This window comes from Plasmodium coatneyi, chromosome 12 (assembly GCF_001680005.1).
Source record: "Plasmodium coatneyi strain Hackeri chromosome 12, complete sequence".
Classification (NCBI taxonomy): Eukaryota; Apicomplexa; class Aconoidasida; order Haemosporida; family Plasmodiidae; genus Plasmodium; species Plasmodium coatneyi.
The window spans coordinates 1,311,533-1,338,887 of NC_033567.1; the positions used below are offsets into that span (position 1 = coordinate 1,311,533).

General features: G+C 38.5%; 11 protein-coding genes across 11 annotated transcripts; 5 read left to right on the plus strand and 6 right to left on the minus strand.

Annotated features, from left to right (window-relative positions):
• Positions 1–747: 747 nt before the first annotated feature.
• On the plus strand, positions 748–2,174 carry PCOAH_00039570 (Uncharacterized protein; the record flags this gene model as incomplete). The annotated part of the gene is made up of 2 exons (XM_020060745.1): positions 748–864; positions 1,218–2,174. 2 exons carry the CDS (start codon positions 748–750, stop codon positions 2,172–2,174), a joined length of 1,074 nt encoding a protein of 357 aa, XP_019916694.1.
• Positions 2,175–3,559: 1,385 nt separating this feature from the next.
• On the plus strand, positions 3,560–4,504 carry PCOAH_00039580 (4-nitrophenylphosphatase; the record flags this gene model as incomplete). The annotated part of the gene is made up of 1 exon (XM_020060746.1): positions 3,560–4,504. The coding sequence occupies one exon, from the start codon at positions 3,560–3,562 to the stop codon at positions 4,502–4,504; it is 945 nt and encodes a 314-aa protein (XP_019916570.1).
• A 322-nt stretch (positions 4,505–4,826) lies between these two features.
• On the minus strand, positions 4,827–5,345 carry PCOAH_00039590 (Uncharacterized protein; the record flags this gene model as incomplete). Its single annotated transcript, XM_020060747.1, has 2 exons — positions 4,827–5,011; positions 5,192–5,345. 2 exons carry the CDS (start codon positions 5,343–5,345, stop codon positions 4,827–4,829), a joined length of 339 nt encoding a protein of 112 aa, XP_019916910.1.
• A 632-nt stretch (positions 5,346–5,977) lies between these two features.
• On the minus strand, positions 5,978–10,309 carry PCOAH_00039600 (Uncharacterized protein; the record flags this gene model as incomplete). The annotated part of the gene is made up of 1 exon (XM_020060748.1): positions 5,978–10,309. One exon carries the CDS (start codon positions 10,307–10,309, stop codon positions 5,978–5,980), a length of 4,332 nt encoding a protein of 1,443 aa, XP_019916067.1.
• A 1,260-nt stretch (positions 10,310–11,569) lies between these two features.
• On the minus strand, positions 11,570–13,535 carry PCOAH_00039610 (Calcium/calmodulin-dependent protein kinase; the record flags this gene model as incomplete). The annotated part of the gene is made up of 4 exons (XM_020060749.1): positions 11,570–11,597; positions 11,722–11,849; positions 12,128–12,229; positions 12,333–13,535. 4 exons carry the CDS (start codon positions 13,533–13,535, stop codon positions 11,570–11,572), a joined length of 1,461 nt encoding a protein of 486 aa, XP_019916355.1.
• A 1,045-nt stretch (positions 13,536–14,580) lies between these two features.
• Positions 14,581–15,838, minus strand: PCOAH_00039620 (Uncharacterized protein; the record flags this gene model as incomplete). Its single annotated transcript, XM_020060750.1, has 3 exons — positions 14,581–14,675; positions 14,967–15,010; positions 15,179–15,838. The coding sequence occupies 3 exons, from the start codon at positions 15,813–15,815 to the stop codon at positions 14,589–14,591; spliced, it is 768 nt and encodes a 255-aa protein (XP_019916522.1).
• Positions 15,839–16,541: 703 nt separating this feature from the next.
• On the minus strand, positions 16,542–17,572 carry PCOAH_00039630 (Mitochondrial atp synthase f1; the record flags this gene model as incomplete). The annotated part of the gene is made up of 3 exons (XM_020060751.1): positions 16,542–16,594; positions 16,821–16,915; positions 17,154–17,572. The coding sequence occupies 3 exons, from the start codon at positions 17,216–17,218 to the stop codon at positions 16,542–16,544; spliced, it is 213 nt and encodes a 70-aa protein (XP_019916421.1).
• Positions 17,573–17,922: 350 nt separating this feature from the next.
• On the plus strand, positions 17,923–20,271 carry PCOAH_00039640 (GTP-binding protein TypA/BipA; the record flags this gene model as incomplete). The annotated part of the gene is made up of 1 exon (XM_020060752.1): positions 17,923–20,271. One exon carries the CDS (start codon positions 17,923–17,925, stop codon positions 20,269–20,271), a length of 2,349 nt encoding a protein of 782 aa, XP_019916987.1.
• Positions 20,272–21,519: 1,248 nt separating this feature from the next.
• PCOAH_00039650 (Uncharacterized protein) lies at positions 21,520–21,879 on the plus strand (the record flags this gene model as incomplete). The annotated part of the gene is made up of 1 exon (XM_020060753.1): positions 21,520–21,879. One exon carries the CDS (start codon positions 21,520–21,522, stop codon positions 21,877–21,879), a length of 360 nt encoding a protein of 119 aa, XP_019916233.1.
• Positions 21,880–22,449: 570 nt separating this feature from the next.
• Positions 22,450–23,765, minus strand: PCOAH_00039660 (Transporter; the record flags this gene model as incomplete). The annotated part of the gene is made up of 2 exons (XM_020060754.1): positions 22,450–23,332; positions 23,395–23,765. 2 exons carry the CDS (start codon positions 23,763–23,765, stop codon positions 22,450–22,452), a joined length of 1,254 nt encoding a protein of 417 aa, XP_019916407.1.
• Positions 23,766–25,234: 1,469 nt separating this feature from the next.
• PCOAH_00039670 (Cation diffusion facilitator transporter domain-containing protein) lies at positions 25,235–26,957 on the plus strand (the record flags this gene model as incomplete). The annotated part of the gene is made up of 2 exons (XM_020060755.1): positions 25,235–26,182; positions 26,286–26,957. The coding sequence occupies 2 exons, from the start codon at positions 25,235–25,237 to the stop codon at positions 26,955–26,957; spliced, it is 1,620 nt and encodes a 539-aa protein (XP_019916699.1).
• Positions 26,958–27,355: the final 398 nt, after the last annotated feature.

Genomic DNA, 27,355 nt, shown 5'->3' on the forward strand with positions numbered 1-27,355 from the left:
TTATAAAAAAAAAAAAAAAAAAAAAGGGGGGCCGCAATTAGGTATATTCACCAAATTCATAACGCGAACCTTCTGTTATACGTGTACACTTATTTATTATTATATCGCCCCTACAGTTTTTTTTTTTTTTTTTTCTATTAAGGTATTCGATTCGGATTCCATTATGCAATATGTAAGAGCAATAATCTTGCCTGTCAAGCGTTTCATCCTTATTAAATCTGCTTGGTTTCTAATCAAAATGGTGCTACAACAGATCGATTCTATGCTTTTTAAGAGTCGGTTATTTATAAATTCGTTTATTCTTATTTCTTCTTCTTTTTTTTTTTCCTACCACTCAGTATATATACATAACTCTTTAATTTTTTGAAAAAAAAATTTTTTAAAATATAAATTATAATTTTTTTTTTTTTCTTTTTTACACTATTTTTATAATATTTAGGTTTAATCATAATTTTGTATTAACTTTTGTACAAAGCTTATATTTTATAGTTTGTAAACTTTTAATATATATAATAATTTTTTAACCTTATATTTTTTACATTTTTTTAAGAATAATATTTTTTGTCTTTACTTTTAATTCTAGATTTTTGTTACTTTCACACTTTCAGATAGAAATATATAATAAATAGTTTAATAAATTTTGAACAATGCTTAGAGTATATTTCTTATTAAACATACCAGAAATAATTCGTTCTTTCAACTAATATATTAATAGGCTTCTTTTCTTGTAGTATATATATCAACAAAATGCCTGTTACAAAAAGGCAAAATAAGAAAGGGAAAAAGGGCGGCGCCGTTTTTCGCTTTTGCACCAAAGCTTCCGTGTACACGCTTCTAGTTTGGATTGTAAATTGCTCCAATACTGTAAGAAAAAAAAAGAACGAACGCATATTATCTGTAACCCAGCAAAAGAGAAGGGACCCATCTGAACGCACATATATTCATCTGTGTACATTTGTCAGGAATAGTTTTTTTTCTGTTATGTCTAAAAATGTTTTTCCTTTTATTTTTTTTTTTTATATATGAAATATACATTTTTTCTTTTTTTGTTTTCTTTTTACACTATTATACTTTTGCTACCACCTTTTCGCTACATTTTCGCTGTCTTTTCATTAATGTAAATAGAAAAACTGCTTTTAACATTTTATCTAAATTTTATAAACAAAATTCATTTTACAGCAGCACCACCCCACCCCTCCTTCCTTTTTTTTTTTTAGAGCCAATATGGTGGTAATTCGTACAATGTGATGAACAATGGCCTTGGAAAGGCCGTGGATTCAAGAACTTTGAGGTTATTAGCAGAAGCTTACGAGGAAGCTATAGAAGAAGAGGGAGAAACTACAGGAGAAGTTGGAACAGAAGAAGAAGTTGTAGAGAAAGCTCCTTCTCTATCTTCAATAGAAGAAGAAGTTGTTCATGAAGTTGTAGAGGAAGTTGCAGGAGCTATAGAAGAAGATGAAGAAACTTCAGGAGATGTTGGAGCAAAAGAACAAGTTGTACAGAAAGCTCCTTCTCTATCCTCACTAGAAGAAGAAGTTGTGCAGAAAGCTCCTTCTCCATCCTCAGTGCAAAAAACAGTTGCACAAGCTTCCAAAAATGTTGGAAAGACTTCAGGAAAAGTTCCAAAACAATTATTAAGAAAAAAAAAATTCAGAATTAACGATCTTGCATCCATTCTTGTACGACCTACATATATATATGATCAACCAGAACTACTTGCTCGTTATGAACAACAAAGACTAAATATATACAAAAGAAAAAGACCAACAATAACAGAAGGAGAAGATGAAGATTTAATAAAAAATGTTAATTTATTTAACACACGAGATCGCGCCCTGCAAGGAGACCCTTCAGCTATTGCTGAATACCCTAAAGGATACTGGGATCCATTTTTGGCATATCAAAGAGCACTAAAAGAACTGCTGGAAAAACATAATGAATATAGAGAAATGTTGGCAAACAACTTTTACAATGTTAAATTTATAGATAACTTTGACAATAGTGAAGCACTAAAAAGACCATACTACGAAAGAGAATACGGACGCCTAGATCTAAGCCCTGCTCCACCAAGACTAACCACTAAAAAAGTAGAGGAGGAAAAAAAATATGAACAAAAAGAAGAAATAAAAACAATAGAAAAGAAAAAGACAAGAAGAAGACTCTGCTGTTTTTAAAAAGTCTTCCAAAAGAACGAGTAATTAAAGGAACAAACAAAGTTATTTATTCTGCTGTTACGTATGATTCCAAAAGGTGTAATGAAAATGCTACCTGATAGTGTGATTTATATGTGTATATATACGAATTAAAAAACATGGAAGCAGTCTTTCTTTTTTTCACCGTTTGGAAATAAAGGAGAAGGGGGAAGCTCACCCCCAAAATGTCGGATGAGTCAGATGGTAGTATAGGAAGAGTGTGTAAAATGGGAATTATTTTCTACGGGACTATAAATGTACCAAAAGAGGAAGAGTTACTTTTTTGTTCATATATGCCCTTTACGTACTAATCAGTATGTGTATATATAATTGGTTCACCATGAGAATTATATATTTTACAAATTCTTCAATTAAATAATACGTACTGACTAGAAATTGATCTTTTTTTTTTTTGTACAAACAGTTTTCTGCGCTATATTTTTTTCAATTTTTTCTGTAATTTGTTTTTATATATCCATATACAAAATGGCATTTTTATTATTTTATCATGGACTTAGAACAGGAATATAGAAATTAATAAAGAATATTTTTTAAAAAATAACTTTTATGGTAATAATTATATATTTTTGCAAAAAATCAAGGGGTTCTAATTTGTGCATGACAAAGAGAGTCTTCCTTTGTCTGCCTAGGTTTGACAGATTCAGAGAACAACATATTTGCGAGTAAAACGAATTAGCCTTTAGAAATCTTCAACTTTTTTTTTTTTTTTTTTGCGTGTCGCCCCCCACCCGCCATATATACTGTATAATATAATTAAACACATACCAACTATTGTTTCTGGAATAAAAAAGGAAGCACAGGAAAATATATAACCTCTGTTTTTTCATTTTACCGCTATCATTTTTTCTTTTTTACAATTTTGACTTTCTTCATTCCATTTGGGATTTATTTTTTTTTTTCCCTCTTATTCGTATAGTCGATTTTTTTTTTGTCATTGTTTCGCCCTCACGCGGAGTTGCTGCGCGTAGAATACACGCAGGTGTTATTTGTTATCAACCCTTTTTGCAGTAGCGCGAAAAGGATTCTACCTTTTCAGCATGAACTAATGCATGTATGGTGAATGTTTTAAACTGGCATGATCTGAAGTGGGTACATGTACATTCGTTCATTTGGAAAAAGTGGATCATGCGCGTAGTAGGGAAGTAGATTCTCTACACAATAATTGCCTGAGTTAGGACATTTTTGTGCCTCCCCACAAGGGCGTATTCGTACCTGTGTGTAGATACACCTTTGCTGTATCTATTCACGTGGGTAAATTGCTTTGGGGTAAAATTTACCTGCACACAAATTGCTCTTGGCGACCGCGCCAGCAGAAGACATAAAGTGACCACCGCGCAAAACCAAACATGTCACTGATACGCCCGGAGAAAGGACAGAGCGAATATGAAAGCTTCATGAAGGAATGGAAAATAGAAAAGTCGGTGGAGGCAAAAGACTTTGTAGACAATTTCCAAGTTTTCTTTTTCGATTGCGATGGAGTTTTATGGAGAGGAAATGAAGTTATACAAGGAGCAGTGGAAGTTATAAACAAATTAATAAAAGCAAACAAGCAAATTTATTTTATAACAAATAATTCTACAAAATCGAGAGTTACACTGTTGGAAAAATTTCACAAGTTAGGTTTCGGACTTATTAAAAAAGAAAATATTATTTGTACTTCCTATGCAATTGCTAAATATTTTATGGAAAAAGAAGAATACAAAAGTGGGAAAAAAAAAATTTATGTTATTGGAGAAAAAGGCATTTGTGAGGAACTCGATTGTTGTAATCTTCTATGGTTGGGTAGCTACAAGGATAATGAAAAGAAAGTAGAAATAAAAGACGATCTAGAAATATCTGTGGATAAAAATATTGGAGCTGTAGTAGTAGCCATCGACTTTAACATAAATTATTACAAAATCCAGTACGCACATCTTTGCATAAATGAATTGGACGCTGAATTTATTGTTTCCAATAAAGACGCAACTGCCAATTTTACTTGCAAACAAAAATGGGCTGGGACAGGTTCTATCGTTGCTAGCGTGGAAGCTGTTTCGTTGAAAAAGCCAACAGTTCTTGGCAAGCCAAATTTATTCATGATAGAAAATGTCCTTAAAGATTTAAATGTGGACCCTGCCAAAGTTGTCATGGTAGGAGATAGACTCGACACGGATATTAGCTTCGCCAAAAATTGCAACGTCAAGTCAGTTCTAGTTTCCTCAGGTGTTACCGATGCGAATATTTATCTGAATCATAACCATTTAAATATTCGCCCGGACTTTTTTATGAAATCGATTGCCGATTTTTTATAAGCATATTTCGTAACAATTCTCATGCGGAATATTCGTGTGCCGCTTAGTATGTGTGCACCCTCGACATAATTTGTTGTGCCATTCGATGGTCCCTTTTTGTTTACAATACAAAAATTGCCCCCAATTTTCTTTTTGGCAAATCTTAAGTGATGATTAGGTTAACAAATAGGCGCACACACGCGCAGTGTTGCTGGTGAGTTACTCCCCATGAATATTTGTACACCCACGTTTCTTGCATTAACAGAGGAAGAGCAATGCGAAATTGTGATTACTTTTCAGGTGTGGCGGTTCTCCCTTTCTTCCCCCCTTATTTTTCTCCCGTTTATTTTGCACTCACTTCTTCCCCCGCTTCCAAGCATCCATTCAAATCCTTGAACGTTGCACCCCCCCCTCCACTGCTAAGCAATTTATTTAGGGTATCATTCAATTCTTCGAACTTCTTTGTTAGCCTTTGATTTTCCTGTCGGAGGAATGAATTCTCCCTCTTCAGGTCTTCCAGCGGCACGTCTGCAAAGATTGGGGTTCACGCGGAATGTTTACAATACGAGATCAGCGGCACGCATCAATCAATTGGTGTTATCTCCACCGCTGCCGCCGCTTCATCGTGCCCATTCAGATGAATGGGGAAAATTAAGGAGTTCATGCCTAGGTTGGCAGCTGCGTAGCTATTCAGGTGGATGACCATACCCGCGTCTACATCCTGCAAATGGTCGGATATAAATTTTATCGCATCCTTTGGCTTTTCCTTCTCTTCGAACAGTTCCAGGAGGGCGCGGCTTATGTGATCTATCACGCCATGCTCCTCCAAGTAGGTGATAAATTCCTTTTCGTGCGCACTCATTTTTGCACTCGTTTGAAATTTTGGTCGGTAGGAATGCCCCTTTCTTATTTGCAAAATCGCAATAGGGTTAGAAAAAAAAAAAAGAAAAAAAGTGGAGTTATACCTTTTCGATTAACCGAATTTCCAAGAATTAAAAATTTCGACACCTTTTTTTTTTATGGCTGCTAGAAAATGCGCTTAATTTGTAGACAGGGTTAAATAATTACATGCAAACAAAAAAAAAAAAAAAAAAAAAAGGAAAAAAAAAAACATTTTAGACAAGTTTTTTTTTTTTCAAAGGATATAAAATAGTACAATGTAAGTATGCCACAAAAATGGGAACAAAATGGCAAAGGAAACATTTTAAACGTGCATCGACTATTACGTAGCTGCTGCGAATAAATTTTTACACCCTTTAAGAAATTCCCGCAATTTGCACATATTACGGTGATTACTTTTTGCGAGTGGAGACAAGTATTATGGGCACTTTATCTGCGTCATGGGAAATGCAAAGCGAGGGGGCTTCAAACAATTTGCGGTGTTAACAGTGCTTGAATGGCATCTCCGTTTTTACATTTTCCGGCCTTTGTATTGTCATACTTGATCAATTTGGGCAAATTTTCTTGCATTTGCGTGTGTTTAACTTTTTGGTCTTACTTCCCTTCGGCGGCGCCCTCAACTGGCTGCCAGCAGGAGCCTAAAAGCTCATCCTTCTGTTGGTCCTCCTTGGCCTTCTTGTCCTGTTTCGGTCGGTTAAACGTTTTAATCCTGGAGGATCTTCTCCTAACAACGTTTGACAAAATGGTAAGAATTCTGTTCATATTTTTCTCCGTCATTCTAACCGTCTTTTTGTTCATATAAAACGAAGCTGTGACATTGCCAATGACTAGATTATTTAACTTCAGCGATTTAATAATTACGTTAAAATTTTGTTCTGTTGTATTTCCTTTAAGGAAATGAAAGGTCACCAGGATCCACTCCTCAATTGGGTACTCCGTGATTATGTTAACATTTATCGTTTCGAGTAGCAAAAAAGCTTCGACAAAATCGATGGTCTTAATTTTGTATATATTTATTAATTTTAAAATATATTTTAATAAATCATCAAAATTTTCCTTGTCTTTTTTTTTTTGAATATGTTCAATTATGAAATTTACTAATCCTGATGCACACCTGTACTCATCAATTTCTTGATATTTTTCATTTGTCCTTTTTAAATTTTCTTTTTCTTTTAATGCGTTTTTATCTCTGAAAATTTTCATTTCCATCGTTTTCGTTTTGGACATTTTTTTTTTCTCCATCAGTTTGTTGTTATCGGCGTTTACAATGTTTTGCTTTTTTTTGCTACTCTCACTTTGCAGCTCTTCCTGTTCATTTTCCGTCTCTACATGCATATCACTGTCATTGTTTTTTTTTTTTTTTTTATATTTTTCGCTCTTCATTCTGGCGCTTCTCCTTACCGTTTGGTTCCCACTGCGGAGGTCTTTTTCCTCCTTAATAAGCACATTGCTGTAAATTCTTTCTCGTTTCACGCGTATGTTTTTATTTTCAATTTGACCTGTACGTGTAGAAGTGTCTTCCTCGGTGAGCTTTTCCTCCTGGTCGGTCTGTTCGTTCTTTTTGCGTTTGTTCCCTGGTGCAGCTGACATATTGCTGTTCGTTATTTCCCCCTCGGTGATGCCCAAATCTTTATCCCTCCGGTTTCTTCCTTTTCTATTGCCAACCACGTTTTTACGACAGGAGTTATAACGCGTGTTATCGTTTGAATCCTTTTTTTTGCTCTTCCTGGTTGGGCTCACATCCTTATGCGAATGCATCCCCTCCTGGGCGTACTTATCCGCCACGTGATTATTTTCTCCCTCCGATTTATCTGACCTGCTATAATTATATTCCTTCTTCGAGTTTTGCAAATAGGCATGTATTATTTGGTTAATCTCTTGGCTGCTCCTGTACTCACTTGGTTCCGTTTGTCTTAACTTCCCTTCCTTCATTTTTGTCAATGGTGGTGTGTTAGACTGGTTATCCGTTTCTTCTTTGGAGTTGGTTCCTCTTTTTTTGGTAGCCCTCTTTCTGCGTTTTCTGCCATTCGCTACTTCATCGTTGCTGACTGGGACAGGGATCATCGTTTCTCCCCCTTTGGTGGGGCGTCTCTTTTGTTCATCATTGGGGCACCGTTCGCCCAAGTTTATGCTGCCGTTGAGGAGGCTGCTTGCGTTGCCACTTAGAATGCCCCCTCTACGACTGCTCTCCACCCCATCGTAATCAGCGTTGTCATCTGTTAATGGGTAAATACCATCGCTGAGTTCACTCTTGGTTACCATTTTCGCACCTCTTTCCTGTTCAAACCGTTTGGTCCTAATGAATGGACGTGCATTGTACGAAATGTGCTGTGAAAAGCTGCCATTAATGTCACTCAGGTTAGTGTTCCTCCCAAAATTATTTGAGTGGAAAGAGGATTCATTGTAGCCACTAATTTTTTCTGTGCAGTGGGGGTACCAACTCCTGCTATTGCAATTAGGTACGTATACATTCTTTTCTTTCCTATCTCTCTGTTTTGCACAATTTCCAACAGAAGGGCAGTTACTATTTTTGCACATAGGTGTTCCGCCATTACATGGTAGACATTCTGTGATGCCCATGTGATAGTCACGTGGGAATTGGTAGTAACTTTCTTTTTTTCGATTTTCCATTTTTTCTTCATCTAAAGGGGAATAATGCGCGCAATTGTTATGATCGCTTTGCCTTTTGTTGGTGTGGGTGCAACTATTTCTGGGTACCTTGGTGGTCATTCCTACTGCATCGATCATGCTATGGGCGTTTCTGCCAACTTCATCATGAACGCTTCTTCTGTTGGTGCTGCTGTTCTTGCTCTTCCCCCTGGTGTAATACCTGCCTTCGCTTGTGCGATCCTCTTCACCGTTGTTGTCATTACTTATACCATTGTTACCACCTTGGTTGTTCCTATTCGTCTGGGATGTTTCTCCCTCCTGGTCTGTCCTTCCCCCTTTGGGTGCAAAATCTTGCTCACTTGTGAAGCGGCCCAAACGGGGGGAACTTCCTTTGAAGGGAGTCTCCTCACCTTCACATTTATTAACATTACCACTTTCGTTATAAGCTAATCCATATGAGGCTGCACTTTTTGTCCTCTCCCCATTTATCAAATTTGTGGACATACGATTTGATAAATGGAGGTCCCAGGGGTGGAACCTCTTCCCTTCATCGTAATGGCCTACATTGCGAATACGAACGATACTCTCTCCATCATACTTGCTAACAGTGTGCATGTCACAAGTCGCCTTGTCCTTATCGTATGACAGAGTACCTGCTTCTTCTACTCTCCCATTTTCAAAAATATTTCTAATTTCCTTCCCATGATTGAAGTGTAACGACATATCATCATGTAATAATGGCTGCCTCTTCCTGTAAAGCGTATCATACATGGGAAAATCGTTGTACTTATACGTGTTGTATTCTGATGAACCTGGCTGTGTTTGTTCCTTCTTGATTATTGGGACTACGTGGCTGTTCCATTCTACACTTGGATGTTCCCTGCTATTGGGTATATTCCTATCCAAACTGTGCAGTATATTTTTTTCACATTTTACAAATACCCTATTCGTGCTTCCTCCCTCATGGGGACAGTTCATACATTTCGAGGGAATATAATTGTGCACATGTTCTTGGTGCCTGCATTTCTTTTTGTCTTCAAAAGGTTTACAACCGTTCATTCTACGGTGTGTAAAATGGTTCTGTGCTTCGGGACAGTTCCTGCGGCTCGATGAAGACTCCTCTGGGAAATTTCTATGCATGCTCTTCTGCGAACTTGTGCTGGCTCCACCGTGCCCCGGATTGCTCCGAATATACGTCTCCGACTTGACTCTGAAAAATTCATCGTTAGGGTAGTACACCATTTGTCTGTCCAGAACAGTCCTCCTATAAGTTTCATGGTCTGCCCTTTCTGCGGCCACCTGAACGGCGTCCTTCTTTGTAAGGCCACAGATGGCCATATTTTTCGCTTCAACCCTGTTGACCGTAATACCCATATTGTTGTTCCTACTGAGTAGGTTTTTTTCCCCGCGTTCGATTGTCTTCACAATTCTGTTGTTATCCCCTCTTACATCATAATTGGACGATATGTGCGAATTAAAGCCGTTCCTACTCTCGTTGGACATTGGAAGGCGCTCATTTTTTTCTCCACCACTTCTTAGCTGGCATCTATTTAAGGGCACAATCACTTTGATCGTATTGTCTGAGTTATTCTTGAACATCTCTTTACGTTCATTGCTCCAATTGGGGTGCATGTCACTTGCTTCTGCGCCCGCATGATGGGAATTTTCACACTTTCCATTTTTTTCGGTTACACGACCATCGTACGGTAAGGAATTATTCCTGGGAATTATACCTACCAAGGGGGGATCCTTGTATTCGCTTACATTTATCATGTTTAGGGGTATTCCTTCACAGTTGCTTCTAATTGATCTTCCTTCCTCACCATTGCCTTTATCCATTTGAGCGTTTTTCTGATTGGATACACCCGATTCCATCTTACTGCCTGTTCTGCTGCAATAATTCTCTTGTATCAACTTTTCCCGTGGGATGGTGTCGTCCCTATCACATTTTGCACTCCCGTTTCGCTTGCAATAATTGTCCGTGTGGCTCGTTGCGCTGCCGTTAGCAGGTCTTGGCTGGTTCCTCTCTGATTTTGTATTGCTTGCCCCATCTAGGTCTTTTTCTGAGTATGTTGTCGCACCTTCATGGACACTTTTACTTGCCGCTTCTTTCTCGACCTTACTTTTTTTGAAGGCCGTGGTTGCGCTCTCAGTGTAGGTGTCTCCGTTCACCTTCGATATAGGTCTTTTATTCCTATTTCGTTCATTTTTAGTGTTGCAACAGTATGCGTATATTATGCAGCACAGTCCACAGGTCAGTGACGCCAATATGCCTTGCACCGTGAATAAGAACACGGTCGTATTGTTGTGAGACATTTGTAATGACAGAGGGGTGGATAATAGCAACCTGACTGACTAGCAAAGTCACAAGCTGCTAAATGGGGAAGCGGATTATCTGATAAACAAAACAGTTGATAGATTGCCGAAGACAAAAAAATTAACTAGTGGCAAAACACACTGCGTATGCTGCCACTCTTACAACTGCATTCCCCGAGAAAAATATATAGACCTCACTTTTTTGGAGGTACAACAAAACATTTTAAATAAAATTTTTGAATACAAAAATTATTCAGTATTAAAAAGTTATGCCTTCATACGTAGGTGGGAACAATCACGCGTCTATAACGGAGCTTATTATTCCAAACAATTCGTAAAATGTGGAAAAGAAAAAAAATATTTCGAATTAAACGCTACAACGAAAAAAATACAACACAAATATGACAAATACGTGACATAACTGTTGAGAATAATTTACAAAATTTCCATCACATTTGCGTGTTTCCATTTTGAGCGATTTCCGGTGTTATTTTTTTTTCCGTGGACAACCACCATTTTGCGCTTATCAGGGGCGCTAATTTTGCTACAAAAAAAAAACTTTTTAATTTTTCCCCATTTCGAATGTAGAAAAGTGCGTAACCTTTTCACGTGGGATTTTCCAGTTAAATGTCTTGCCCCGCATGTGAGGCGCTCAATGGGACATGTATTTTAATGTGATACCTTTTGCACCAATGCAGGAAAATAAGTAAACAGCTACACGTGTGTTAATATAAGCCGTAAAGCAGGGATGTACATATGCATAATTACATACTCACATGCGCATCTCATTCAGGTTGTGCTTTTCCCCCTGCTCATTTTAAGAATGTTCAGAGAAGAAAAAAAAAAAAAAAGAAGCACAAAAAGGTGAACACAACGGTCACAAAAGAACAATCTCGAGGAGCAACCGCAATCGAGACTCCATTCGACAATTCGCTTAGCCCGTTCGAGCAAGACATCCACCATTCATCGCGAATAGCTTCCCTTAATGCTACATGTATTACATGTTTGCAAATTAAACAAATGTTATATTGCTACATTTAAAAAGTGACGAGTTGGAAAAAAATGCGGAAAAAAAAAAATTTTTAAATCATGAATTATCTACATGTACATTTAATCATCTGTCCTTACGTCAACATTTCCCTTTTGCTCTGTACACACAGCGAATTTTACTTCTCGCTTTTGTCCCTTACGTAAAAGAAGTGATGCTGATTTGTGTGGCAAAAAGGCTTGTGGTTGATTGAGCCACCTTCTAGTTCGTCTTCATGTGCTGATAAAGTAGCTGTTTATCCTACGGAAAATGGGGGTGCATAGAGATGTGCACATAGACATACGCATGCAGCTCCATTTACCCACCTCTACATATATTGTTGCGTGAATACACACGCAGGATGAGGTGACATGCGCTTCTTTACCAGGGGTGGTCGATCGCCTCAATCACGTTCAGCCGTTTCGACGGGTTAATCTGCAGGAGGGACTGAATAAAGTTCTTTGCCTCCGAGGATATATTAAACCAGTATCGTTCGTGGAACGTTACCTTTTCCTGTAAAAAATGGAAACGAGTTCACATGTGGGTAGGTTGGTTTCTTGAGCTCGACAATCTATGTGTTGAACAGATGATCCAAGTTTTACGCAGATTTGTTCTGCAGTTTTACTCGAATGACATCAAGCCGCAACTGTTGCGAAGGATTTAGTACTGCCTAAAAGTTCCCCTTTTCCAACCCCCCATTGAGGAGGAGCTAATCATGCATTAAAACATTTTATGCAAAAAATGGTAACCCTCTTGTGTAATTTCCTTTTTTTTTTTTTTTTGCGCCCAACCTCAAACCTAGAACAGGGGTAAAAGGGCCTATAGCCTCCTAAAAGGATGTAGATGATTATGCCCAGCGCCCACATATCCACTTTGTTGTTAAAGTTGGACTCCTGCAAGGGGGGAAGCGACGCAGTGTGGAGGTAACCCGCTGTTGTGGGGGCAAATTCGTTGTAAACAAATTTAAAAGTTCAGTGCGTGCCCCGTTGGTCTAACTTGGAACAACTCGGGGGCGATGAACCCGTAGCTTCCCCGAATCCCTCGATATGGGTAGAACTCATCAAAGGGACACCTAACGGATAAGCCAAAGTCGCCAATTTTCACAATGCTCCTAAACGTGTTGTCATTTGGATGCTTGGCTATATTTTCATTAATCGAGCTGAACAATTTTTTAATATTCAATTTTTTCCCCTTGATGTTGGGTGACAATTCCAGGTCGGACAGGACATCCGATTCGAAAAGGAAAGACTCTTCCAAGTGGAAGAGAAGCAAATTCTGTGGCTTTATATCGCAATGTATAATACCCTTAATGTGAAGATAATAAAGGGCAAACAAAATTTGGCTGACAATTATTTTCACCTCCGTTTCGTCTAGGATTTTAAAACCTACATAGGAGTATAAATCTCCAATGGACGAATATTCTAAAAGCACCCAAATGTCGTTTTCATCTTCTGCACTTAATATCATTTGTAAAATATTACAATGTTTCAATTTTTTGTGTATTTCTATTTCTTCTCTTAATTCTTCTATGTCCCTCAGTTTGTAATACAATTCTTTGTGCTTTACTTTTAATACTAAATGCAGGGTTTTATTTTCATTCGTTTTATCTGTAATATCCTTCCAGTAGTGCTTCTGCTTACATTTTCCCCCCTTCGTATGATCATCTGCGTTTTCATTTTGTCTTTGTCGGCTGATAAACTCGAGGGGAAATTCCCCCTCCCATTCGTTCGCTTCTTCCCAATCGTCTATACCATGATTTTTGCACTGCCTTAACTGTTCCTTCCCATTTTGTTCTTCCTTTTCTATATACGCCTGGTGATTCAATTCCCTTTCGCAACACGGGCAAATGCTGACCGTTCCCTCCGTTTCCAAGCTGCTATTTCCCGTGTCTGTCTCATTTGATTCATCAATTTTTATGTTCCAACTTAGAATATCATTATTTATATACTTAACGTAATTTTTCAAAACGAGCGCCTTTCTGCAGTCAATTATCCATTCACACAAACACACGGTGCTGGAAAGTCCCCTCAGTAAAACCTTAACTATTTTAAAGTTCCCCAATTCGCTTATGTTAAATTCTTTTATATGCTCGTACGAATTTTGTCTATTTACAGCCGTCACATCGCCGTTGTTATTTCCATTTTTTATGTTCGTAATTAAATCAGAAATGAATGAGAATGGCGTTCTTTTCAAAGGCATGCTCTGCAAATAGTGTGTACGAATGGTTATACACAAAAATGGGGAACCGCACTGCACAAGGAAAGAAAACTAAGCAAACTAAACGGGACAATCAAACTAACAACAAAGCAGGGAGATCTACCCCAAATTGCATAAACTCAGAACGCTGTGCCCCGGTGAATATCAATTTTCACGCACAAACGGACCTAATTTTTTTATCATAAAAATGTGCTCAGGTGTTTCACCTTGGTGTATGTGTAGTAGGGAAAAAAACATATACAATAAACGGAGACCATCTTAGTAACGAGCAAAATATACTTACATGTTACGGTCGCGAAAACGTGTTCTGTGCACCTCATTAAACCATTGCTGTGGTAAGACTGCTCCACCGTGACTTTGTCTCAAAGGGTTAACAAAAAAAAGTAGCTTATTTATGTGCCTTATTATGTACCCCAGTTTAAGCTACCTGATTATACATTACACAAAATGAAATAGGGCACTACTGCATACACATCAAAACGAAAGAAAGAAAAAAAAAAAAAAAAAAAAAGCAAAGAAGCGTAACCAAACGTGCCGATGTGTTATCACGAGGAAACATTATCTAACATTAAATATATGAAAAAAAAAAAACCCAAACATGCCAACGAACTTGCTAAAAAGAAACATTTAACTCCAATTTTATTTTCCCATTCGTGACCGTTACCCCTTACAAATTATTTGTTTTATTTCTACAAAATTGCACCCGTAAGGAAGAAAAGGGGTAAGTGCACAAATGGTAACGAGTGCCAAAACTTGCACATTCTGTATTTGGTATACACCACAATTTGGCTTTTAAATCGTTTTCACCAGGAAGCTTTTTCCCTTAAATCCCATTTGGAGGATAAACACAACGTGGAAAATGTGGAATAAAGGGAAAAAAAAAACATAACCGGAAAAGTTACACACAACAAACAAATGACAAAATGAGTGGACTTGGGCTGAAGTAAATGTCAGGGGAAAAAGGCAAATGTAACAAACAAGCGAAAGAAAAATTACCAGCGGGAGGGTGGAAACAACAACAAAAAAAAAAAAAAACTAGCTTTCATCATAAGGGGAAAAAAGCTCCTCCGACTCTTCTTCTCTTAGCGACGTTGTAGGATCTTCTACATGTCCGCGATTTATCTGAAGAGATCCAAAAAAAAAAAAAAAAAAGTTCCAAAAATATTTTGATACTTATATAAGCTTATAAAATGGTTAAAAAGAGAAACCCCATCAGGTAACTCTACCCCGCTCATGTGCGCATGGTATAAGCAGTTGTATTGGTGTCTTTCAAACTGAAAATGCTATACGTAAGAACAGCGCGAAAGTAGAAATATATCCACTTGCGCTTGCTTATCTGTTTTGTAAAAAACATGCTCTGTTGGTATGCCTATCCATGCACATGTATGTGGATGCTCATATTTATGTGCGTACCGCGTGGGGCTCTTCACTTAGGTCGTCCATTATCGTTTGATTTTCTGCGACGAAACGGGAAGGTAAAAAAAAAGAAAAATTGGAAATGTGCAACGAAAACTTGAAAAAGCATAACGCATAATGCGCAACAAACGCAGACAATTTTTTCATGTGTCTAAACTTCCGTTTCGCAAAAGATGGCGATTTGAAAAAATTATTTTCCAGTGTTATACTTGCGTCCAGTGACTTATTCGTGTAATTCGCGGAGGCCCTTTTCCGAATGGGGTAATAATTAAGCACATTGGACGGATAAAATATACGAATAAATTCAATTAACTTTTTAAAAACTATTTTGTAATCATCTTCATTCAAATTCGAAACAATGCTCGATCGTGCACATTTTTTTTTGCAAAAAAATTCATAGTCCAGGATGGAATTTGCTACACTGTTTGAATTGATTAAACTACAACAAATTTCACAAGGTTCTTCAGAACAGTTTTTAGCGTCTTCTTGATTTTTTTTAAAATTGGAAGAACATTTTTTTTCAAATTCTTTCAGCTTTTTAAACGAACAAGAACATTCGTTGCGCGTGTTATTATTCTCTTTACTAACTAGACACGCCATGGTGTCGCCCATTTGGACCACTTTCGATATTTCGCTTGTCGAATTTATTTTTGAGTTCAAGTAGGACAAAAAGGAAGAAACGACATTTTTACTCTCCGCACCGAGGAAGTTCAAAAGTGCGAAGCATAGCACAAGGAAAGTTCTTTTATACATTTTTGGGAAGACACACGAATGGGGCATGTTCAGCGAATATTTTAGCTTGTGTCCCAAATGGTACGTGTTTGTGCTTACGCAGTGGGGGTACATTGAGTAACCTTTCAGTTTTTCTTAAAATGTCCAACAAGGGGGAACAGTTGAGTTGCTGGATTACTCTTTAAAACATTTTTCCCACGGGGCGTTTGCTAGATGTCAAAGTGTGGCAGCTGCTTGTGGCATTCATAGTTGGGTTTCTTTTGCCCGACTTGCCCATTTGCCACTAAACCATTTTGCCGTTTCCTTTCACCACGCATTAAGCGCCCCTTAAAAGTTGTGTACATACAACGAAAAAAAAAAAAAAAAAAAGGAGGTATCTAAGCAAATTTCCATGCACAATAAAAACTATTCCCTTTTGTGGGACCATCACCGTGCGCACCACATAAATTAGCAAAAATTAATCAAAAAAAATATGGACAATTTTGCAATTACGAAATGCATTGTTCTTATGAAGAAGCACGAGTTGGTGTTCCACAATATTTTGATTTTCTCCAGCTGTTCACCAAACTTGGTCATTATCTTAACCAGCTTTTTGTAAAAAAAAAATATTTCCTTCACAACTTTGGTAAATTTTTTTTTTCTTCTTTATGATGCAACATACAAATATTGCAAAGGTCTTAGAGGTCATTTCAAAACGATGTATACAAATTAAGTATAACAAAGATTACTTTTTTTGTGTATAAAATACGTTAATAATTTTGGAGAGTTCTCCCATTTATGCTCTTTCCTGTCCAGGATGTCCTACTGTTTGGTCCGCTTTGCTATTTTATCCCCCTTTCATTACTTACTATCTCCCAAACTTTTGAAGGCCTTCTGAAATTCCTCATGTAGCTCTGTTCAAAGGGAGGGAAGACATAATTCGTGTGCAAGGGTATCTACCCGCATGTACATACAAGATGGGCGTAACTACACAGTGGAGTTTTAGTGCATCCACAGTGGATTCGCATTACTAATGGGGAATGCGCCAATGGAATTTCCCCCCAAATGGTTGACTAAATTTATGAGCAGATTCTTATGCACTCATTTTGATGGGCACAATTTTGTGCCAATCCGTTTTACCTTGAGTGATTGGTTTTCCGTCCTTGTATATTGTCTCCCGCAGATGCATCCTACTTCTTTCCAGGGCTATGTCAGAATATGGGTCTTTCAAACACCTAAGGGGACGATGGGGGGGAAAGGAACAAAAAGAAAATGGGCAATCTGTTAACAAATATGTCTACACATGTTGATGTATGTGCGTAGGGGGCTGGTCTACATGTTTATTATGTTCGGCATTTCTCTCGTGTAAAAGGAAAAGTGAAATGCCTCAAGCGATTTGGCGGATGAAGCGATGGTATATTTCCTTGGCTGTATGTTTATTTATTTTATTTTTTCTTTTTTCCTTCCCCGTACTTCCTCAAAATGTCCGCCATTTCAGAGGCGTATCTTGTGTAAGAAACGTTAGCCGCTTTCCACATCGCTGGATAGGATAATAGTATGGTACCCACCAGGGACAGCAGTTTTATGTTTTTCTATGTACACACGTATGCACGTAGGTAGGAATATTTTTAAAGCTTGTTGACCTTGCTGGGCAGCTGTTTTATACGTACAACGGGTTCCCCCCAGGTGAAGTGAACGAGAGGGTGTATATCTACTTAACCGGAATGAAGCGAAACATGATAAGTTATTCAAAGCATAAATTGTAGCATGCGTGTTAGAGAAAAAGTGCGATGCTAGCTGAACATTTGCATCGTTAAATATGTAAAAATTGTATAAATGTTACTCTTAAAAAAAAAATTGATCACGGATATCCGGGGAAGCCTCTCCGGGTTAAAAAAGAGCGTATGCGCATTAAAAAAAAAAAAAAAAAAAAAAAAATCTAGCGTTTTCGCTGACGCAGTCGGTAATGCTTCGAAATTACACCTAGAAGCGTTACATCATGTAGATTGTCCCACAAGCGCGGCTACTTCCCATTTAGTATGCACAATAGCACAGTTACATTGGTCAGCTTGGTCACAATAAAAATTGCTTACATAAAAGGGAAGTCCGTCATTGTTAGGTCAGAGAAAAAGGCTAGCTCTGCCGAGGGGAGCAACTACCCCCAGATGGATGTGCCAGGGAAGCCAGCGCAGTGGTAAGCTGAAGTGATCCTCGCGATGAAATTAAAAAGAGAAACCACAATATGAATAACCTACTAAGAAGCCACAACAGGTGTGCTGCTCATAGGGTGGTGACGCAATGCATCAGGGGGAGCCCAAATGGGGTAACGAATCTGCAGAGGAACAGCCCCCCGTATGACGGTTTTCCTGGGGGAAGTAAAATGGGGAAATACTTCTCTACAATGTTACTTTACGATAATAGTACACTATATAGGGTAAAGAGCAAATTGCGCCAAAGAGGTAACCCCGAAAGGAGACACACTTCAATACTAAGCCGCAATGGCAATGCCCTTTTCTTTTCAACGAATAAAAAAATTAAAATTATAAACCCACAGAAAATAAGAAACGTGGCAATCATTGCACATGTGGACCATGGAAAGACAACCCTCGTAGATAAGCTGCTAAAACAGGGGGGAGAAGAAACAAAAAATGAAAGAGTAATGGATCATAATGATTTAGAAAAAGAAAGAGGCATTACTATCATGTCGAAAGTTACGAGAATAAAATATGATGATTATTTTTTTAACATCGTTGATACGCCAGGGCATTCAGATTTTGGAGGAGAAGTGGAACGGGTGCTAAACCTCATTGATGGGGTGTGCTTAATTATTGACGTAGTTGAAGGACCAAAAAACCAAACCAAATTTGTCCTAAAAAAATCGCTACTAAATCCAAAGTGTAAAATTATTGTTATTATGAATAAATTTGATAAACCAAGTAATATAAAAAGTAAGGAAGAAATTGAAAATGAAATATTTGATCTTTTCGCTGATTTAAATGCCCCAGATGAGTTGATGAATTATCCTATACTCTATGCCTCTGCGAAGAATGGGTGGTGCACCGACAATTTCGAGGACGCCAAGCAGAATAAGTGTGAACATAATAATGTGTTAGTAATATTTAAAAAAATTATAGAATATTTTGACTCCCCCGTGATGTTGCCTTCCCGTTGTGGAGACCCCCCAAATGTTGACCCAAAAATAGGGTCCGAAAAGAGTTCCACAGTGGATGATGCAGATGGTATAACACCTTCGCTTGGGGGGTCCGTGGGAAATGATACTAAGAAGGATAGCAGCCTCGTCGATGATTCTTCCAAGCGCCACCCATCCTCCCGGGATGAAAAAGACGTGGAAGCGAAAATAACGAGCGAGCCGTTCAGCATGCTAGTCAGCCTTATAGATCACCAAGAGGGGGTAGGCGTGACCGTGACGGGAAAAATATACGGAGGGGTTGTCAAAAAAGGAGACACAATAATTGTAAAGAATGAGGAAAATAAAGTTAAAGGAACGTGTGTAATTAAGAATATCTTTTACATGAAAGGACGAAAAATAGAAAATGCAAATTTTGCCAGCGCAGGAGATATTGTAAATATTTCCTTTTCGAAGGGAGTTACCCCATCAGTTAACGATACGTTGTCTTCCGAAGAATCCGTATCAAGTTTGAAGGTGAGACCAATTGATCCACCTGTTCTCTGTTTAAAAATTTCACAAAATACAAGTCCCTTAACAGGAAAGGACGGAAAACATATAACTCTGTCCTCCATCGGTAACAGACTTAAAAAAGAAGCAGCCATAAATGTGGCCATCGAAATTAACGAGTCGGAAAAGAAAGATAGCTATGAGGTGAAAGGTAGGGGAGAATTACAGTTAGGCATTCTGATTGAAAAATTGAGGAGAGAAGGATACGAAATGACCATATCATCTCCAAATGTGATTTACACAAAAGATGAAAAAGGAAATTTACTAGAACCAGTTGAAGAATTTCACATTACCATACCGTCTACAATTAGCTCCAGTGTCATTGAAAAGTTAAACGGAAGAAAGGCAGAAATTGTAGACATTATAAATGACGACAATGACAACACCTTTATTAAGTGTATCTGCCCATCGAGGAATTTCTTTGGGATGAGATCTTACCTTCGTGATGTCAGCAAAGGGACATCCATAATTAACTCCGAATTGAGAGAATATAAAAAAAAACAAACGTCCTACAGGAGTGACAGAAATGGGGTTATCATATCCTCATCCAATGGAACAACCACTGCCTTTTCGTTAGACCCCATTCAGTTAAAGGGAAATTTATTTGTTAGTGAAAATTACCCCACTTATGAAGGCATGATCATCGGCGAGCACTTCCTAAGCAATGACATTGAAATGAATGCTGTGAAAGTTAAGCCCGTACAACACTTAAGGAATAAGGGCCATGAGGAAACCATACGGATAAATCACAAAAATGTCACCATTGAGTATGCCCTTTCGTTTATTCAAGACGATGAAGAAATAGAAGTTACTCCAAAGAGGATCGTCATGCGGAAAAAAATCTTAAACACGGAACAGAGAAAAACAGCAAACAGGAAGGCCAAAAGTGGTTAATTCGGGGCTACCAAATAGTAAAGGTAGAGCGGATTAGCTTTCCTCCTATCAATTTAAACGGCTCCATAATTAGACCAATAATACCTCTGGCATTTTCACCTTTGGAAGATGCCCTCTTCGAAAGCATTAAAATTATGTGTCCACCTTTTATTTTTCAAAAATTTGTTCTACACATGGTCATTTGGTCATGTAACCGTTTTGCTTTCCAAAGTGTGTCTCCCTTTTTTTGTATAATTACATGGTACATCATGTGGGACTTTTTTTTTTTTTTGAACTTTGCACACCGCCTTTTTTTTAACGCGTTACATATGTTTCACTTCACGCAAATGTGATGGATCATTTGTGGATGGTATAACATTTTTAAATCGAAATTTACTACAGGCATGACCATGCGGGTTGCCTAAACGTAGGGTGCCAATGTCTGTGCGTGAACATTGAGCACTTTTAAGTTGACCCTCTTCTTCACCACGTTTGACGTTTGGTAAAGCTACTCCGGGTATTTACAGCCTTACAATATTGCATGCATGTGGGGAGATAAAAAGGGAAAAAATGTTGCTTAGTGTTGTCCGCAAAGTGGGGCGCTCATATGGAGTAATTTTTTTTTTTTTTTTTTTTTCCACCCCGCGTCGGAAACGTGCAAATGTTGCGCAAACATGAAGCACACAACGCGACACACGTGAAAGTTGCAAAAATAACATTTCGTGAAATTATCAATTTAAGGGAATGTGAGAAGTGGAATGATCTCTATCCGTTCTTGGTAAAAATGCCTGACGTGAGGTGAGGAAAAGGGGAACATCAAATTAAGAACGAGTAGCATCTGGGCAATACGCGGTCGTGCAATCGGCCGAACGAAGGTAACCCTCCCGCATCGGCTTCCCCCCTTTGCATTCACGTTATAGATAAAACGGCTAGCCGAACAGGCGACCTATTAAAACCGTACATTTGAGGAAACCTTTTTATGCGAAAAAAAAAAAAAAAAAAAAAGAGATGATTTTCAGGACATCCAACGAACAGCTGAAAGAGGGACGTGGTTAACGCAAATGTGTATATGTATAAACACACACACATAGGTAGATATCTGCGTACGCAAGGTGGTGGAACCGCTTACCATTTGTGCCCATCGTGAAGGAAAAAAAAAACTAATTCACCTACTTCGCTACCTACCTGGCAACCTGGTTCCCACGAAGGGACACAGTCTACGCGGCGCACACCAAGGTAGGCAAGCATTCACAAGTCGGTCCACCAAACATGATTGCAAAGAAGTGCAGCTTCCTCTTGGTACAGAAAAATTACGCACACAAATTTGCCTCCCCAGATTGTCCAAATTTAATCAGTATTAAAAAAGTGATATACGAAAAATTGAAACCAATATGTTTTCACATTAAGCAGGATTATACCATGGGGCATCATGTCCACGACATGCACTTTTACGGCATCTTATGTTCCCCTTTGTTTGAAAATAAAAGCTACAAAGATATGAACATGATGGTAGAGAAGCTAATGAGCGAAATTAACTTAGCGGGGAGAGTAAAGTTACACTGCCAACCCCCCTCAAGATTTAATAAGATGAGAAAACACGTACGATGGAGGTGGAACTTGGAGAAGTAGCTCTATCGAAGGGGAAAGTAAAAATGGGCTTCACCAATAAATCACGCCACCGGTAAGAGGAGCGGGGGCCTCATCCAGTACTTACCACAAGAAGGAGCGCGTCATAAAGCGAAGTCCACAGAGTGGTGTGTAAAGTCGGCACAGTGGCGGGAAAAGGATTAACCCTGAGGAACGATCCAACCCGAACGATTACCAGTTACCCGCTTTGGATTTACGAGAGGCTGCTCAATTGCTCGCCGGAAAATATGCCGCTAAACATTAACAATGGGGGGTACATATAAAATAACAATTTTGGTTGAAAAGGAATAAATTCTCTTTAAAAGGATCATTCAGAAAAGAAAAGAAAAAAGGGGTACGATGAAACATTTGGAAAACAATTGGTACGATGAAAGAAGAAAAGAAATGGCAGTTAGCCACTTTGCATTTTCTTTATAAGAACAATAAAAAGGGGGGAACATGCACAGGTACACGGGTAGATAAATGTACAAGGTGAGGAAGTCTTACACGCACGCCGCTCACGCGTATATGCGTGTTAATATTGGTAAAAGGGCCTTTGTTTCCACACCCCCGCTACACCTTGGGGCGCTTGGTACAACCGTATTGATAAAGCAACAGGGACAAGACAATAAAGATGGTGCCAATGTACTTATTATAATTGATGGTCTCCTTAAGAAAGAGCCTGGCTAGAACGAAGGTAAAACACGGCTGAAAGGATTGGTACAGCGAAACGGTTACGGGGGTGAGGTAATTCAAAGCGATGATTTGAATTTTCCAACACAGAAAAATAATTCCAAGGGTAGAATATAAAATGCACAGAAACTGATTAGTCGTCACATTGTATATCTCGCCAATCACATTGTAATTTTCATTAATGAACATTTCTCCTAGAATTCCAAATGGAAGGGTTATCAAGAACAAAACAGCCATTTGGGAAAATTGAATAATATCATTACTTACGTATCTAGTGGCAATATTTATATATATCACTTGCAGCCCCTTTGTCACAGGCACGGTTAGTAATAGGAGGAAGCCAAAATCGAAGGAACCCATATTCCACACTTCCGCAGTTATCGCCAACCCAAAGAAAGACAAAAAAATAGAAAAGCATGTTATATAATTCATCTTTTCAATCTTCATATAATAAGACATTAGGGCCGTAAAAATGGGTATTGTCGGTTGAATAATAGCCACGTTGTGAGAGTCGGTATACTGTAAGGCGATTATCACAATGACCTGTCTCAAAGCTCCCGTAACGGATAGGATAAGTATGGGCATGTAGGCTACCTTTGGAATTAGCTTTTCATCATTTTTTAGTAATCTACTAAAATAATTTGAAAATTTATTTTTTATATTAACACATATTCCCTGCTTGTTACTGCTGCATTCGTCAGTACCAGTATCGTTATTTTTTCCATCTGCGTTTTCCTCGTTATCGTCTATTTTCCCATCCTTACTGCTTTTGTCGCTTTTTTTTTTTTTTTTTATTAGTATCATCATTTTTGTCATTTTTATCACCTTTGGAATTTTTTTTTTTTTTTTTTTTCATTTTCTTCTGCAATTTTTGACAACTCCAAGTCAATCTGGTCATCCTGCTCACTCACACCATCTTCCTCATTTACACCATGCAGTAATTTTTTTTTGTTCGGTTCTGACTCCTTCGACTTGTACATATAAATCATCAATGGGATGGTTAACACTGTCCTCAGAATTATGAACACGTATATGGACCCCTTTATCATAATAAAATATTTCATCAGTATGTAGTTTATGCCATACAGGAACATGGAAAACAGCAGGAGCAAATTTACGGTTATCAGCAGCACGTTCTTCCCCCCCTCATCTTGCTTGGCCTTGGGAAAAAAATTTTCAACTTTTAGGTATTTCATTGTTCAATCTGGTTGGCATAATTGGGGGGAAACACTTCGTGTGAGCTTTCCCAACTGGGCGGAAAATCCTCTGTGTGCGTGCACCTACGCGTATGTATACGCCACTTGGTTTTACGCCTGCGGGACTGTACGTCGCCCCCTCTTTTAAACTTAAAAGATTAATTTCTTCCCAGAAAATGGGGCGCAGAAGAAACGCATCCTCTGTTGGTATCAAGCAGGCATGAGGGGAATTACTCACTTTTCATTTTGAGTCTACACAGGCGACACTTGATTAGCCGTGGAACCATCCGCAGCGTAGCTCGTCAGTGGGTGAAGGAGAAAATGGTTGATGCGCTAGGCTTAAATGTTTATACATATGCAAGGAAATAGGCACGTATGTACGCACGCATGTATACCCATACATGTGTGCAAGTAAACGGGGGAAGCTTCCTTCAAAACTCTTCAGCGTAAAACGTGTTCACAAAAAAAAGAGAAAAGAAATAAAATGAACACATTACATGTGAAACGGGCTTACAGTTATTATCTACTTTTGACCTTATCTCATAATTTTTTTTTTTTTTTTTTGGGGTGCATTGTCCCTAACTGACCTTTATCGGTAAATGAATATGGTAGGGCCATCTGTTCACCTTGGCATATTCTCTACCCACTTGAATATTATGTGTTCAATAAAAAGGGCCCAAAAGGAAAAAAAAAAAAAAAAAAAAAAAGAGAAAATACTTGGGTTATTTTTAACATTGCGCATACAAGGAATCATATTACTTGTACGAATGCTTGTGCGTATGTGTATATGTGCATAGGATTACCAGGTTTTTCCCCTTGCGTAGCTATTCGTACACTTAGGCGTGTCACCCACATTTGGCACACACGGTAACACGCTAACATGCTAGCCCTTGGCCACCACGTTCACGTTCTTCCTTTCGTTTTTTCTCCGCTCCTCACGCTTTGCCTATACACAACATGTAAAGGTATTCCCCCGAACATTTGGAATAATCAAGTGCTCATACCCGCTAGTACATTTTTTGAAAGCATAATTTTTTAGTACATTTGGAGGAAACCCTCCCTTTTGCATCTTTGCAACGAGCGTGCGTATGTGTAATTCGCAGTGTCATAGGGCTAAGGTAGGTGTGACACATCAACGCAAGTTAGCATTAGTACATGTGAGCAGTTGCACGTAGTGACATAGGAACGTGTGTACTTATATACCTATGTAAGTATAGCGCCACTTTCCGATTGAATGCCCACCCGCAGTTTTTTTTTGTACGTACCTTCATGTGCCAGCTGCTACCCTTCGCCTGCGTAACTGGATTAAGTGGGTTTAACAGAGGAGGGGTCTACAGCCTGGAAAGAACTCGCGCTGTATTTCCCCACTATATTTTACCCTTGATTGTTCCCTTCATTTTTCTACCCCCCGCAGCCTGAAGAAAAGTTCCCCCTTATAACCTCCCCCCCGAAACGAAAAAAACCCCAAGATGGATAGCTCTTTGTTGGAAAATGGACTAAACATGAACTTCATGGACCGGGTGTCCCACCTGTATGATAGCTCTCAAAAGAAGGCCACGAAGAAATTAATCATAGCAAGTATAATATGTATAATTTTTATGATAATAGAAATAGTGGCAGCTATTTTGGCGAATTCCTTATCCTTAATGACTGATGCCTCTCACCTGTTTTGCGATTTACTCTCCTTTGCCTTAAATTTATTTTCCATATATGTCTCGACGTTTGAGGGGAATGTAGATATGTCTTTTGGGTACCATCGGGCGGAAATAATAGGAGCCTTATTTTCCATTTTTTTTATTTGGGCCCTATCTGCGTACATTTTGTACAGTGCTGTGTTTCGATTATTTGAAGTTCAGACAGTGGATGGATATATCATGTTTGTTACAGCTTTTGTAAGTACGCTGGCAAATATATTCATTGCCTTCGTACTTAAGGTGCACTCACATGGATTTGAATTTATTGGACAACGCAGATGCAGTCATAGTGATGAAACGAATGGGCATACTCACCAAATAAAGACATGGAAAAATGATACTAGTAAGTCTGTAAAAAATGGAAAATACAAAAATATAAATAGTGATATCGTTATAGCAGATGACGGGGATGCTGCTGCTCATGCTGCGGCATGTAACAAGAATAATATTTCCATCGGGAAAATTAACACCAGTTCATGCAGCTATGTCGCTTTTGATTATTATGAAAATGTGAACCAAATAAATATGGATAATCCTCACCAAGGGGATTCAAGAGCTGCAGGAGGAACTGGTGGTGGTGAAGGAACAACTGCAGGGAAGAAGAATTCGCAAAACGGACAACATACACAACGTGCACTGCTCGACCCTACGGCGAATAATTTCCCCCACGATAATCACCTTGCAAATGATGAAGATGTGCAGAAGGACGATGGTCATTTTAAAGTAGGAATCAATGAATACGTCAATAAAACCAATGGAACAAATGATATGAGTAAAAAAAAAAAAAAAAAAAAAAAATTCGCATAATGGCATTCACAAGGAGAAGAACCTTGCCTCGAACAGTTCCTACATGCTGTCCAATGGGGAAAGCGAAGAAAATGTTTTGTGCGATCCGTACGATAGCCATTCGCATGACCACTCACATGACCATTCGGACGGCCATTCACACCACCACCCGCATGACCATTCACATCATCACTCACACGATGAACTAAGCAGCATAAGCCTGAAGACGGCGTACCTGCACGCCATCAGCGATTTACTGCAAAACATAGGAGTCATGATAGCCTCACTGATCATCTGGTATAACCCCAAGTACTCTATCACCGACCCCATCTGTTCTATCATTTTTTGTTTCATCGTTTTTTCAACAACCATATCAGTAATTAAAGAAATTCTAAACGTACTGATGGAGGGAACCCCCGTGAGCATAAACTTAATGGATATTAAAAACGACCTGCTGAAGATACCCGGGGTTATAGACGTTCACGATTTACACGTTTGGTCCTTATCCATTGGAAAACCAGCCCTCGCGTGCCATATAGTTGCACACAAAAATTTTTCACACACTGTTTTAAATAACGCTACTTTGTTGTGCCAGAATAAATATAAAATTCTGCATACCACTGTTCAGACCGATTACCCCTCGAACATTTCCAACTGCGAAACCTATGCCCACCTTAAGTGCTCAAATTTAAAAACAGAAACAAACAAGTAGTTCCTCCTGCGTAGCTACATAACCCTTGCCTTATGTGTATATGCAAATGTGTCTAAGCCTTTCACACAGGGTTCTCCCCACTAGCCGTAATTTAAAAATGTATTTGTTAAATCTCCCGCTGCGCGAATGCTAGTTCGTTAATTATTGCCACTGCGTGGGAAACACCACGTGGGAACACCGCATGAATGCCTTTACGTCTGTCTAACCGAAGCAAATCTCAACATTGCCTCTCTGAAAGTGATCTTTAATTTTTTTTTTAACTGTTATGTGTGCCTCCAGAAGGGGCACAGTTGTGCGTAAAAACGACAAAGTGGAAATGTGCGGATGCACGCTTGTACGTTTGTACGCTTGTTCCTGTTACTCTTTTTAATTTTTTTTCCCAGTCCATAATCAACTGA